Source organism: Micropterus salmoides, unplaced genomic scaffold (genome assembly GCF_014851395.1).
Source record: "Micropterus salmoides isolate LMB-PRFRI ecotype aquatic unplaced genomic scaffold, ASM1485139v1 Ms_hic_scaffold_8, whole genome shotgun sequence".
In the NCBI taxonomy this organism is placed as follows: domain Eukaryota; kingdom Metazoa; phylum Chordata; class Actinopteri; order Centrarchiformes; family Centrarchidae; genus Micropterus; species Micropterus salmoides.
In genome coordinates this window covers 4839423-4854235 of record NW_024044570.1, presented here as the reverse complement: position 1 = coordinate 4854235, position 14813 = coordinate 4839423, and the positions used below count along the sequence as shown (strand labels likewise).

At 39.6% G+C, this 14813-nt stretch overlaps 1 protein-coding gene across 1 annotated transcript in view; it reads left to right on the top strand.

Annotated features, from left to right (window-relative positions):
• Nucleotides 1–14813, top strand: part of cadps2 (Ca++-dependent secretion activator 2) — a 244423-nt gene that overhangs the window by 177146 nt on the left and 52464 nt on the right. The window contains 5 exon segments of the mRNA XM_038705806.1: nt 5314–5415; nt 9276–9339; nt 9998–10121; nt 11526–11626; nt 14784–14792. Of these exon segments, the coding sequence (XP_038561734.1) occupies nt 5314–5415; nt 9276–9339; nt 9998–10121; nt 11526–11626; nt 14784–14792 (400 nt within the window).

Sequence of the window (14813 nt, the reverse complement as noted above, 5' to 3'; positions counted from 1 at the left end):
CCCTCTCACCTGTCACATCTGATCTTCTCCTGGCCAAGCCATCCACAGCACACTGACACAGGATGTGACGGGAGCCTTTACCTCCCTCAGCCCTTCACACAACAACCCCCCGTCTCCACAGAGGTGATGGCAGAGGAGGAAGGTGACACACATGATCACCTGCCACTCATCTTAATCTCCTTTCTACACCTCTTAAGGTGAAGTGGCGTCCACCCCCGGTACACTGCCACACCGTTCTGCGAGCTTGACTCTTGATGACTCTTGTCAACTGACATCAGAACCAATCAGCCCAGAGGGTTTGGTAGATCCCGCAGGCGGATATGGCACTTATCATTTACACTTGAGCCTCATCGAGTGTAAACACACAAACCTGGGTCTATAGAGCCCCCCTCCCCTCGGCCCCAGAGCGGCGCTGACATCAGCCTCGCCTCCAACGAGCTTGCTTCATTTAGCAGCAACAATGTGTCTGAACCCCGACAAGCTGTCGCATCGCTCCCCACTCTGCCATGTGAGCCCAAGCATGAACATACATCTGACTGAATTTAATGGCACAGTGAGGAGAGCTACCAAACCAAACACCACACCGTGTTGTGTTTGTACATGCTTGCTACGTTTTGCGTCTGGCATCCTGCCAACTTGTTCCTTGTCAGATTTGTTTTCTGCTGTAATTCCATTCAGAGGAAGGGGAGGGTGTGAGTGACATTTGGGGGAGGTTTCATATATCGTTTGAAATCTTGATGATCTTTTTGTGATGATTAGAGTAAAATATTTCAGCTTTCAAAATGCTGATTTAACTAACCACTTTCACTTTTAAAAATTTTTTGTGTTTTAGTGTTTATTCCCATTGCTAGATATATAAATGCAAATCTGCTGAAATAGTCAAATCTATCATGTGCAACCTTTCATTCATTGGAAAATTGGCTTCTCCAGTAAGTCAGACACGAGAATGTCGTTTTAAATGAATCGATATTTTGTAAGTTTTGATCAAAAGTTGGTGAATTAAATTTTAAATCCGAGTGCGTTGTGACCTAAAACTGTGCAGGTTGTTCGTGTAAAGCAGCACCTTGTGTATGCTTTCTCTGAATTTGAACTTGGAGATTCCCAGCAGCCCTTGGTCGAGCAACTCGACAATCACCCCTGAGGGCAAATGCATTATGACCATGTGGGAAAGTCTGCATTTGTAGTCAATATATTTAAATGTGAAGAGAAGGAGCTGATATCACAGGCGACAATCTTTGACAAAGGTAACATCTCAATGGTGTTGGGTACATATGTCAAGATTGTTTTTCTATGTGAAGATCAATTTCCTGAGACTGAAGCTTTTTCTTAAGAGAGGGAGGAAAACCTTTGAATATTCCAGTCTAAATAAAGATATTTATACACATGTATACAGACATGTGAAATTCCTCCACATTGTCACTTGAATTTTAGAGCTGAAACAATTGGTTAATTTATTGATATATCAGCAACTTTTTTAATAATCAGTGGTTAAGTAACTTCAAACAAATATTTAAATATTTTTACAATTTGGACTGTTAGACCGACAAAATGGGACATTTGTAAATGTGAACTTGGATTCTGGAAAATAATGATTTTTCACTATTTTCTTTTATAAGCAAAGCAAATTTTTAAGATAATAATCATCAGACTAATCAGTGATTAAAATAATTGCTAGTTGTAGCCCTTATTGTATGTTACACTCATTAGGCAAGTCATTAAAAACTTTTAAAAAATGATGTCACTGCAGTGAATACGTAATACATTTAATTTCTATCTTAATTCTAAGAATTTTAAGTCTCTAATTGAAGTATTTTGCTCTAAAAATAGTACAATTTCTGCTCCACCCCTTTTACACTGAACCTGTAATGTAACGTAACATGAGAGCTGCAAAACTGATCAGCCAGGTTTATTGTCTGTGGTGCACATGGAAGTAAGAGTTGATTGAGGAAGGTGAACAATGGATTAAAGGACAGCTGGCATTAACTGTAAGGGCTTGGAGCCTCAGGCCATCCATCCCTCCATCATCTATCCTTCTGTCCGTCGAAGATCTTGCTCTGACCACAGACCTGACGTGTTCATTTGTCCGTGCAAGGGCCAAGAGCGCAGCGAGGCCCTCGGCTGCTTCAACATGAAATCCAGCTTTTCTTGCCTTTACATGAGTGAGCACACACGCTCCTCCCAACAACTCTGCTTTATGTTCCCTCCGGATTAACTGGTGCTTGTTAAATAGGGGTTGTGGGAAGAGGTGGGGGTGTGATGAGGGGGTGGGCGTGGTAATGAATTGGCAGATTTGGGGAACAACAGGGTTTAGAAGTTGTGCTAACAAGTGCTGTTGTGCAGAGAAAGCTGCCTGTCATTACAGAACAAATTGAGTAGAGTGGAGCTGAAGAGAGAGGCACTGATGTTCCTACATAATGCATGAACACTTCCTGTTGTCATCCTGCTCCTCATCTACAACCTCCATCCTCCTAACACCAACCTGTTCTGAAGAAATACTCCTTTTTGTCTTGCCAAAAGCTGAATTTGTTTGTGTAACATTATTATTATTATTAATTTAATATATTTTTTTCTTTTACATTTTAAGTAATGTTATTTAATTTAATATTACTATCTTATTTTGTATTTTTAATGTAATTTAAAATACATTTTTATGTTGTTTTATTTATTTTTATAACATAATTTGACGTAATTCTTCTGTGTGTTTTGTTTTATAATCTATTTTGATTTGTTTTATTTTGTGTTGTATCATATTCAAGTTTAAATTCTATTTATTATTTTTTTATCCTGATCTGGGATTGCATGACACATAATACTGTAGCATTACATAAACATAATGTTGTGAAGGTTTACGTTATTTTAATTATTGCAAGGCTGTATTGTTTGTTTATTACTTCTGTCATGCATTTTGTCTGTGCTTGGTCAAAATCCTCCTGTTTTATTTTCAGTGATTCACCTTCCTGGTTAAATAATGCTATTATTTTCATAAATATATTCCATGGGAAGTTGATCAGTGTCTGTTCGGTATCGTCGTCTCATCTGACTCCCTCGCTGCAGAGCGCCAGACTTCTGCAGCTTCTCCTTTCTTATCACGTTTTTATTTTCGACTTCGGAGAGTCAGGAACACGCCGAGAGGAGCTCGGCAGAGTTGTTGGTACTCGAGGCGCGGCGGTCAGGGGCTGAACCGGCGAAGGCTTTTATAAGAACAACTCATTAACAGACAACCTCCTCGCTTCTTCCCTCCAGCAACCGCAAGTGCCGTTTGGAGAGGGTGCTTTTCTCTTTCAGCTGCACATAGAAAGCCCAGAAAGTCAAGGCTGGTCGCTCTGGGTACTGATTGCATTTTTCCCCCTTTTTTGCCAGAGTGCCTATTCAGACGAAGGCAAGAAGGGAATGAAAGCTTTACAAACATTAATGAAGCGCTCAACTAACAGTTTTTTCTTTGTCGACTCTCCTCCTGCCTGCCGGATGAGTTGTGGAGGAGGAAGAGGAGTCTGAGCAGCTCTCTGTTTGATTGGTTGACACTGAGGTCAGTGTGGAGAGTTTGGCTGCTTTCTGAGTTAGTTTGGTGAAAACAAGCCAGTCCGACTCGTCAGAGCGAAAAAGAAGGCAACGACAGAAAAGCAGCCTGAGCTGTTTTCTAAGGCTTCACATTTTGTCCCATTTAGTTTTTCTTTTTTTCTTTGTAAAAACAAATGAAGATTCCTGCACTGACTTGACCTCTGTGTGTCTCTGCTTTACTGATATTTAAGACCTTTAGCTGGTGCCGGGTTCTTACTCATAGAAATGTCTTTTTGTAGGTATTTGCAGGCAGCAACTCTTGATAAAGAGGGCGTCTGTGCTGAATTGTGAACAGCATTCAAATATATAGCTCCCAGCGTTCATGTTTGATATTTCAAATTCTCAAATAGTGGAAAAGGCTTTGTTTTCTAATGAGATTATTATATAAAGTACATTTACCTTAAGGGACCCATGCACTTGGTTGTGTGTGTATCTGCTTGAATACTGCTGGACCCATCAGTCTAATATTTTTTGTGCACATTTATGATTGTCTGCCCAAGGACCTCTTGTGGTTGCTGTTATTCACAATTTTTGAAAAAACTGTTTTACTGACTGAGCCTCTTGTAAAGCTTAGACTTTCGTCTTTTCAGCAGTAATAGAAATTTTACAATATGCATTTCGACATAGCAAAAGGAATTTCCGGCAATCAGCTAGGCTAAAAAGGAGTCTTACCTACTCTGTTGCCTTTGTCGTGGCTCAAAAACTGACATCCATAGAAAAGTTTGGTCTCATCTTGAACCGAATCATCTGAAACTCCATATGCAATATGTTATGGTCACTAGTTAGGCACAATACGAGATAAATAAATAAATCTCTGTTGTTATTTTTGCCGCCATTCAAGAGAGAATCAAGCACATGACGGTAGGAGAACATAGAGGACAAGACGGACAGCCTACATGTCTCGAAAGATGCAGTCAGCTCTGGAGAGTTGGTCAGCAGGGTGGGAGCTGGTCTCCTTCACCTTCCCAGTCTGTCGACCTCTCCTGCAGGCAGGACCACCAAGTCAGAGAGCCAAAAATAGCCTTCACACTTAAAAAACCCCCATCACTTCATTCACATACTGTACAGTCTTCATTATATGATATTGATGTTTAAATGACATTTAACCAAATCAACACAGAAAGAGAGCATATTGTCAGGTATAATTTGGCTATTGTGTCATGTGATGTAATGAATGTGTGACACAATTTCCCAGTTCATGGAGCCGCACTGCAAACTGGAGTCTGTGACAACTACATACATTTATTTAGTGTGTTTGATAAATTACTTAACAGTACGCAACACTTAATGCAAAATGGTGCAAACGTGAAGGGCTGGAGATTAACTACTGCCATTGAGGAGTACCGCGTAGCTTCATTAGCTACAGTTTCAAAGTAGCTCCCCCACAATGCACAATTTTTTTTGTTTTTCAGGATATTGCAGTTGTTTGCAGTTCTTTTCGGTTTTATGTAATAACAGATACTTTGTGACTGTGCTTATTTTAACACTGTACGTAGCTCTTTATCTTATGTTTATATATTATCTGTATATCCTGAATAATGAATATTATCAAAAGGAAAAACGGTGGCATTCTCTCCCTATGCTTGTGCTGACCATTAATGCTGGCTTTTATTTGAGAATTAATAGATTCATGACATCAGTCATTAGTTGTTTCATCCTGAAAAAACAAACTCCTTTGCACCTTCAGCCTATAATCTAGTAGCCAAGAGGTGAATATGAAAGTCAGGTGACTGTGTCCTGTGTCTGTCTCGTCAGGCCCGATGGGATGGGGACGGTGACCGTGGAGGAACAAGAGCACTTTGAGGCCATCAGGAGTCGCCTCATGACTCTGCTGGAAAACAAGATCACACATTTTAGGTATGAACCTTCTCACCAGAATCACAAAAAACAACAACAATCTGTGTAAGCTATTGGTTTACACTCTATATCTGTACTGTACGGAAATCAATTTGTAGACTTCAAAAAGGTCACTACAGTTTGGTGAAAATGCAGATAGTTTCGGTTTTATTTGCCCAGGTTTGAGGTATCTTTCTCCACCTGAATACAATAAAGGTTTATGGAATTTAGTTTAAGCTGCTTAGAACGTTGAGAACAGCATTATGTTTTAGATGATCCCGGTTATGCTTTTTGTACATGTAAAGTAGTTTGATCTAAATATTAATACTGTGCCTTTAAACACCGTATCCAGGTTTCTTTTCATTCTCAGGTGCACCATCAACTACATAGTCAGTAAAACAAAAACATGATGATAGATAGATCATGTTATTATAGTCTAGCAGTGTGGTACATGCAGCAGAGTTTATCCTGAATTGTTAAGGTAACTCACTGGTAACAGAAACAACAGAAATTCTGGATGTGACCTAATAAAAGACACACCTGGACCCACGCTGAAAATCAGAATTTGTCTGGATAATGTTAAAATCTAAACAGAGATATGAATAACCAGGGTTCACACGATCCATGCAAAAGTCATATCCCAAATATTATCAAAATACGGATAAGGCATAAAGCCAGAATACTAATGTGCATATCAACGTACATAATATCCTTATTTAGTTATTTAAATATTTATTTTATTAGTGTAATTTTCAGAGATGGCAAATCTTTCCCGCTGCGTTTTATGTCTACTATTATTATTTTTAAGAAAAGGACAAATTACCATCTCAAATGGGCTCCTTGTCAAGTACACAGGAGTGAAACATTTGATTCCACTTTTCTTAATGTCTGCATGGAGAGTTACCCCTAGAGGGAATAGAGAGAATATGTTGGACAGGGAATGTTTTTGTTTTGTTTTTTGTAATCTGGATTAACTGACCCTATACATTCAGACTGATTTGATACGTTTGTATTGCTTTACCTCATAACAATAATGTAACTTGGACAAATGTAAAGCAGACTTCTTTAACTCCATCATAATGAACTCAGGCAGTCTGGGTATTTTAGCCCCATCAGCAGCACACAACAGGTGCAGGACATGCGTCGGCAGTGGCTGATGAGACCTCCCTGCATCTGCGTGCTGCTATTCAGCGCCGCCGCCGCCGCCGTGTGAACACATTGTGAGCGCGGTGTGAAAGCGACAGCCCGGAGACCTTGAACAACACTCTTCTGAATGGACCTGTGCCATTAACTGTCCCGAAGCCCGGCTCTTTAAACCCTTCACGCCTGAGAGGGGTCCTCCATCTGGTCCCAGAGAGGAGAGGGAGGGGCCGGTTGGGTGGTGGGGGGGGTGGTGGGGGTTGATCAGCGGGAGTCATTACTAACTCACCTCAACAAGAGGCTAATGCTGGTAAACAATGGCCGGGACAATGCTGGGATTATGCTAATGTCCCCCAGACAACAGCAGGGTCTCCAGTTTAGTTTAGATTAAAGCTGAGCTCGGGTTATAAATTTTAACTACAACTTATCTTCCTTACGGCCGCTAATGATTTTGATTATTTGTTCCTACACAGGAAGGATTATCTAGTGATTATCTAATCATGGTTTGGCCACCAAATTTACACCACATGGCCAAAAGTATGTGGACACCCAAAACAGTATGCGCACACCTGAACACTGCAGCCATTTGCGATACTTACAGTAACATGTGATTCTAAAAACATGGACATTAATGTGCTGTTTTAATAGCCTTCACTTACTGGTTTTGGCCTTTCTAACAGACGTTGGAACCTGGCTGCATTGATTCCCAATCAAAGGTCCAACACTGATGTTGAGCGAAAAGGTCTGGCTCACTGTGTTTCAGTTCATCCCAAAGGTGTTGGACGAGGTTGAGGTCAAAGCTCTGTGCAGGCCAGTCACGTTCTTCTAGGCCAAACTGGGAAAACCATTTCTTTATGGAGCCGGCTTTGTGCACGGGGGCGTAGTCATGTTGAAACAACACAAACTGTTGTCACAAAGTTGGAAGAACACTGATGACACAAGAGACTGTGTTCACGAGGGGGGTGGATGGATCTACAAAGTCGGATCCTGTGTCCTACCAATGTTTTTCTTATTTTAATTATATAAAGTGCAGATTCAGAACAGAAGTTATCGCATTTCAGTTTTTTATAGAAGAAGGGGGCGTCGTCACCTTGACGTCACCCATTGGTTTGTGGACTACCGCTTTGAAGCCTCGAGTTTATAATTTTGTCTGTCACCATCTTGTTTTTTTTGGTGCCAGAAGTGACCATATTTGGACGAGAGGGTGGAGCTGGGGAGGGATACGCATTGCTACGCCTGACAGGTTGCGATGCTAGCGACTTGTCAATCACAAGGAGCCAAAAGCATATCCTGCTTTATTGTCAATTTTTCTCCACTGGGACCAAAAGATTCCTGCTTGTTCTACACCATACTCTTTATTATATTATTTACCGAGAACCAACAATTCCAAGCACTTGACCATGACTAACAGTCAGCATTCTGGCAATTATTAATACTTATTATTGATGATTATTGACTTTCATTAACAGTCATTAAACCGTAAAATTTATTACTTTTTGCTATATTTTGCAAACTCTCCAGCAGAGTTGGTGAAAAGGAAAGTTGGTAAATTAAAGAAATATACTATAATTAAAATTCACTTTTATCTGTCTGTCCAAACGCACACACCCTCTATCAATTGACAAAGCTAAATTACATTTCTGTCTTTTTGAAGAATATGTCAAAGGATGTTAATGATATAATGATAAACATAGTATTTAATTAATTTCCATACCACTCTGTTTAGGGAAATTGGGCATAAAGGAAGGATATACTTTGACCCATTCCAACCCAGTCTCATATAAATTATATTTATATTCTTCTAATGGAAATGTAATGCCATCTGAATTGCATTATCAACATAATGAGGAAACATTTTGATGATGATGAATATCTGACGATTCATTTATTTTCCTACAGTATCCTAACTAAACTTGATTATGATCTTGGTTCACACTAAAGAGTGTTAACACTGACTTAAAGCACCAGACTGGACAGGTTGACTCTATTAGCATTTAACCGAAACCATGATGCTTCTTTGAACTTAACCAACCTGCTTTTGTTGCCGACCCGGGTTTGACCCACATCACCGTATCAGTCTGAAAGGGTTATTACTAATTTTGCGTCCCATAATGGCTTTAGGCAGATACTTAAATAATATGCAACAAATAAAAGTAAGCTTTTCTTTTGCTGCTGATTTATCTTCTCCTGAAATAGTTTCATAAATGTCACACATTAATTCATAAATCACACATGCGTCAGAAGCCTACGCTCCTATGAAACCCATTATTTTCAAGCCTATTCAACATATTCTGCTCTTTGATGGATTTTCATTTAAATGAACATCATGAACTTGACTTTACTTTAAGTATGAACTGAATCTTCAAACCAAGTCATGCTTGATAATAATTTCAAAAACCTACTGTGTTTTTTTTCTGTCCTACTGGCAACATCTGCCTCTAGAATTTTGTCCAATAAATGGCTGACCTGCGTGACCGCGTGCCTTTGTTTATTTAGTTCTGTTCACTTGTCAATTTAGCAACATGAAACCTCCCTGAACCGCCTCGTCTGCGCTCAGATGGAGCTGGAGGTGAGAAAATCTTCCTTCATCAGTGTAATTAGATGAAAGGAGGCAGCCATCTGGTGACGCTGACTGACGTCTCTCTGCCTCTGCTTCCATTTTCCTATTCTTCTTCTTTTTCATACAGTTGTCCTTGAGATTGTTTCTAAATGTGATGACCGCCCACGTTTTGCATCTGCAGGTACTGCTTTCCCTTTGGACGACCAGATGGGGCCCTGAAGGCAACGCTCTCTCTACAGGAACGGGTACAAAAACACATTTCAGATATGTTTGTACAAACTTCCTGTAAGGTTTTATCAGTGTTGGTAATATCTTTGTACAGAGCAGAAAGGTTCCGGATCGATATTATCAAGCGTCTAGGAATCATGCTAGAAGTAAACTGAGGACCAAAAACACTTCCACTTTAGGACTTGAGAGTTATTTATAAACTTTCCTATCAGACGTTTTATTTTATGACACTATGACATTTTGCAGTTTATAATAAGCCATTGAATAATAATAAATGAAGAAAATAGCAATTGTATGTATAAGCTTTGTGTGTATCAGTATTATATTTATATATATATATATATATGAGAGAGAGAGAAATGTATAAATAGCTCAATAAAGATATTTAGTAATTAATTTGCAGAGGGCACTAACAAGGATTTAATAATTAAATCGAATTCATTCAGCTGCATGACAGCAATTTTACAATGCATCCAAACACCACATGTTAAAGGTCTTGTGCATTATTGCACGCACAGTGATGCAAACGGGGCTGTGGGCACATCGTCTTTTCTACTGTCCAATTTACCTTTCAACTACACCGCCTGTTAACTTATGTTGGCTGTCTCTACCGGTGGGTGAAATGACTTATTTATGAATTGCTCGGACTTGAAACTGTTGTTTGTGTTGTTTCAGGTTTTGATGAAGGACATCACCACACCTGTTCCCCCTGATGAGATGAAGAACTTAGTGCAGAATTGTCTGGAAAAAGCAGCTGGAATCAACTACAGTCAGCTGATCGAATTTGCTCAAATCCACGGTCAGACTTCATAGTTTTACTTTTAACCATTCATCTGTGTTTAGGTCACTTAGTACATGACACGGTAGTAGTAATAGTAATCAGTCAGTGTTTTTATGCACTTTTTCACGTGTAAAAATCTAGGGAGGAAACCCCACAGAAAATTTTAAACGGATGTAATAAAGCTGCTGGAATCAGTTTTTAAATACTCGCATGCATATGTTTTAGTTTCTGCTGTCAGACAACTGAACAAGTTTGAAATAGTGATCCAGTTTCGTCTTATAAACACTACATGTTAATCAGCAGACAATCCCAAGCTCCTCCTGCACTGATAAAATCAGTATTTTATAACCGCTGTCTATTTGGCTATATTAACATTTAAAATGATCAATCACAGACCAATCAAGTCCTACTTTACATACTTCCACACAGCCCCAATCCTCACTGGACAGCTTGCGCCATCTTGCTGCTTTAGTGTGGGCGGAGGGCTGAAACAGAGAGAAAAAGATGCAAATTGAACCAAATGTTTTGTGGATGTACATACATTTTACAGGTGTAGCAGAACTCTCAGGTGCTGCTCTTTGGTTCAAAAACTGCAGCTGAACTTCAGTATTTAGTTCACAGTGGAGATGAAGAGAAATTGTTGTAAACACTGAAGCACACTAAACGAATCATAAGAAACCATCAAAGCCTCGGTATGTTGCGTAGCTGTAAAATCAAGGGAACAAAACAACAAAAACAAACATTGGACTTTATTTTGTTGGTATTTAACATTAAACAGTTCCAATAAAGGTCAGGAGAAAAAAATATGATCAGGACATTCCTACTTTTAACACGACTTTCCAACAAGAAATGTTATCTGTGACTCTGGCCTTGGGGCTCAAGGTGTCAGGGGGCCCGTTCGTCCGTGACTGCTGCTCCATTTCTCATCTTGTCATGAATATATTCATGTAAAGTTAGTAGATGGAAACATGCAACTGTTCACATTTCACACATATCTCAGACATTTGCTTTAAACTTTTCAATGGGAACATAACTGTATGAAATGAGGTTTGAAAAAATGATGTTTTGTTTTATTTAATAACTCAATTTGTCTGGTGTTCCACTCTTAAGTGGCAAATGTAGCGTTCCCTAGAGACTGCAGCGCTCATATAGCCTCAATAGGAATATGTTGGAAAGACCAAACAACAACCTGACTTATCTTAAAAATGTAACGTGGGTGACGCTAGAGGACATTCATGGGATCATTAAAATCTAAAGGGTTCATCCTCTGAGGAGAAGGAATATCTGCAGCATTTGGCTTAAAGAGGCAGCTGAGGTTTATGTGAAATGAAGTCATGTTTAAATGTTTGTTGACAAACTGCTATGTGTATTAATTTGGTATTTTTCTGTCCTGGATGTTTCCTGCTGTGTTTGCACCTTCAGTGGATGCTCAGACAACTCCGGAGAAAAGGATAGAGGACATGATGCGCCTGGGAGAGCTTTGCATCGAAGTCCTGCAGCAGAACGACGAACATCACTCCGAGGTATATTATTTATTATTTATTTTTATCTATACAGTTTGTTTTAGTACAGCTCTACCTGATGCCCAGCTCTCATTTAGCTGAACCGTCTGAAGACCTGTATATGGACTTACTGTCCTACATAGTTACATGTTTTTAAGGTATTTTTTTTATTGTTTTAGATCCAAACCCAGAAAGCTATAAACTCTACTTGCAAAGAAACTGTGTTGATAGAAATTGGTGGCCAAACCTAAAGATGTTGTTTTTTTTGTTTGTGTCATTTTGTTTGTATTATTGCTTCTTTAGTTTAAGTTCCTACACATGGGGAATGATTATTGATGATTATTTTCAATATCAGTTATTTTGTTTTTGATTAGTTAATTAAACATTCCTGTGAAATGACAAAAATAATGACCATTTGTCCAAACTGATTCAGTCCAACAGTCCAAAAAAACATATTGGAACTGGACAATGTTCCTTAATTTTATTGAACTAAATGTAAATTCATCAATTATCCAAACTCTTAAGTTATTTCACTAACATTGCTCTTTCTTTTCATCAAAAATCAATTGTTAGTTTTGGAGCTGGAGCTAAAAGTACTTTAATAGGCCCAATGTGAAATTCACAATTGACAGAAAATTATTTAATTTCTGTAATTACTGTATCTGAGATCATTTTGATAACTGATTACTCATTAATATTGCAGAAACAGTTATCATTAGCTCAATCCAGTTTCTGAATTCTGAGGAACCCAGTCACTTGGACTGAATCCAGCCTGAGCAACTATTTCAGAACCCCATGTAGTTAAAGTTTGTCAAATCTGACAATTTCTTTTCTGTTTTCCCCATTTTGAATTTTGTCCAGTCTTTTTTTTTTGAGTAATTATTTAATGTTTTGGCAAGGCTGCAGAATCACAGCATCTGGCTTTTTTATTGCACCACAACAGAATGTTTCTTGGAGACAAGACAGGTGGACAACAAATATTTTTTTTCTGTGGAGTTTAATTTGCTTTTCGTTTCGTCTGCAAAGATAGGTACTGCTCCCAAGGAATAAAATCTGAAGCAGGTTTACTAAACATACGGAGCAGCATAATAGGTACAAGGGAGAGGGAGGATCAGCTTCAGAGTGACAAAGGAGGCAAAAAGGTTTTCATGGGGGGGCCTAACCCCGGACTCACACATGCGCCACGTTACGGCTGCGCCACGGCTGCCGGAGAAAATAGCTGCCATTGTAGTCAATGCTTGTGCTCACACCAGAAACGCCGCAGCACGTCCCAGAAGTGGCTCTGCGCTCCGCTGCGCAAAGAATAGGAAGTCTGTCTATGTTTGACGGAAGACGCGTCAAGCAGCACCGAGCAGATGAGCCGGGCAGGAAGTCGATTTTCAAAATAAAATACCTTGTACAGACTCCCAATTGTAAAACAGACCAGAAAAGAAACAAATAAACAACAAGTCAACAACGTGGGGGCAGGCTAAACGCTCCTCTGCTGAAACGCTTCCAGTGTGAGTTGGCACCGGCCTGAGGACGGGTCGAAACCGTGGCGCAGCCGCGCTCACGCCGCCTGTGTGACTCCCGGGGTAAGCCTGAGTATAACTCAAATAAAACCCAAAGTATTTTCAGTTTACGTCAGGTACACATAGTGTAGCACAAGGCTACTTCATATCGAAGCCAAGAGCGAATTGTAGCAAACACAATGCAAACACTACAACAGGTTCACTGCAGAAGAGGCGAAAAAACACCTGACCGCAGTTGAAAGCGTCATCACCTCATCTAAATTGCGGTGCACCTCCATACTTTAATGTTGCTGTGATTTTCATTCACCAATTTGAATGAATTTGAATTTATCAGCAGTTATCTATAATAAAATATGCACATATCTAACAAACGTATGTTTTTAACAACTAGTGAAAGGGAACAACCCCTGAAGTAAATCTTGACTCCAATAAAAGTAAATATTTGCAGAGTGATCATGGTAATATAACTTTTATATGACAGAATCTCAGTGCTGTTGTGAGGAGCTGACTTACTAAAGAAATCAAGTCTTCTCGTCTCCTCAGAAGAACAGTTCAAGTCTTTTTCTTAACCTGTGTGACGCTGGCAGAAGACGCCACTACTCACTTGATCATTTCATTAATGTTCTTGATCACTTTTCGCAGCACTGTCCATTTTCTTCCATTGCCTTTTGTTGGCAGCGCTCACGTTAAAGTGGCAGATGACACGTGGTGGCTCTGCATTAACATCTGCGGCGGAGGCACGATGAAAACAACGCCCACGGCCCATATGCGCTCTGCGTTTATACGCCACAGGGAAAAACTGATCAATCATAGGTGTTGAGACGTGGCGGTTTGATCAGCCCTAAGTGGCGCTCAGGCATCTGTTTCTGAGCTATTAATAACATGCTCTACCGCTGCCATGGCGACTGGGGTATCTCTGCTCTGAGCTTCACATGTGATGTTAACTACAATTTAGTGGCTTTTTGTCAGAGCACTGCCACAAGCTGTCATAGCTTTAAGATGGAGATGAATCATAATTGTTTACTCAGTTACTGTCCGCGTCGTCAACAACGTTCTGACTCCTCCTCTTGTTGTTGTTGTTTTTTTTGTTGTCAGTGTTTCATGGCGATGATGTCAAAGTGAAGAGCCGGTGTTTCAGTCGATAGATATGGACGCTGCTTTCTTGTCTTCTTGGAATAATTATTTGTCTCTGATACTGCTGGATTACCTATTTTAAAAGTTTTTAAATGACTTTTACTCTCCATCCTCACTGAATAATCAGGAATCAATAAACATGCAAATATAGTTCATTTCAAAGGTTGGACACAAAATACATATATGCACTGGAGGTTTTATGTTTTAACATCACGCTTTGTTAGTTAAATACTGGACCACTATTGGGTCCAAAATCCTGCTGGTACTTCAAACTCTACACAGATGTCTTTCTGCACAATGAAGATCAACCATCCAAGTAAAGGAACAATAAGCAAAACATGTTTTTGAGTGGAGGGGGACTTTAATGTTTTTATCTGAATTGAAGTGCAGTAGTTAACAGCCTGGGGACTGGGAGCCTCCCCAGGGGGACCAGTACAGACACCTTGGTAAGAATTTCAAAAGAAAATGAAATTAAACATGTATTTATCTGACTGTCTGTCCTTTCTGTTTCTCTTGTTTTCCACCATGGGAAGGGAAGAGAGGTAAGTTTGTTGTTTGAATGT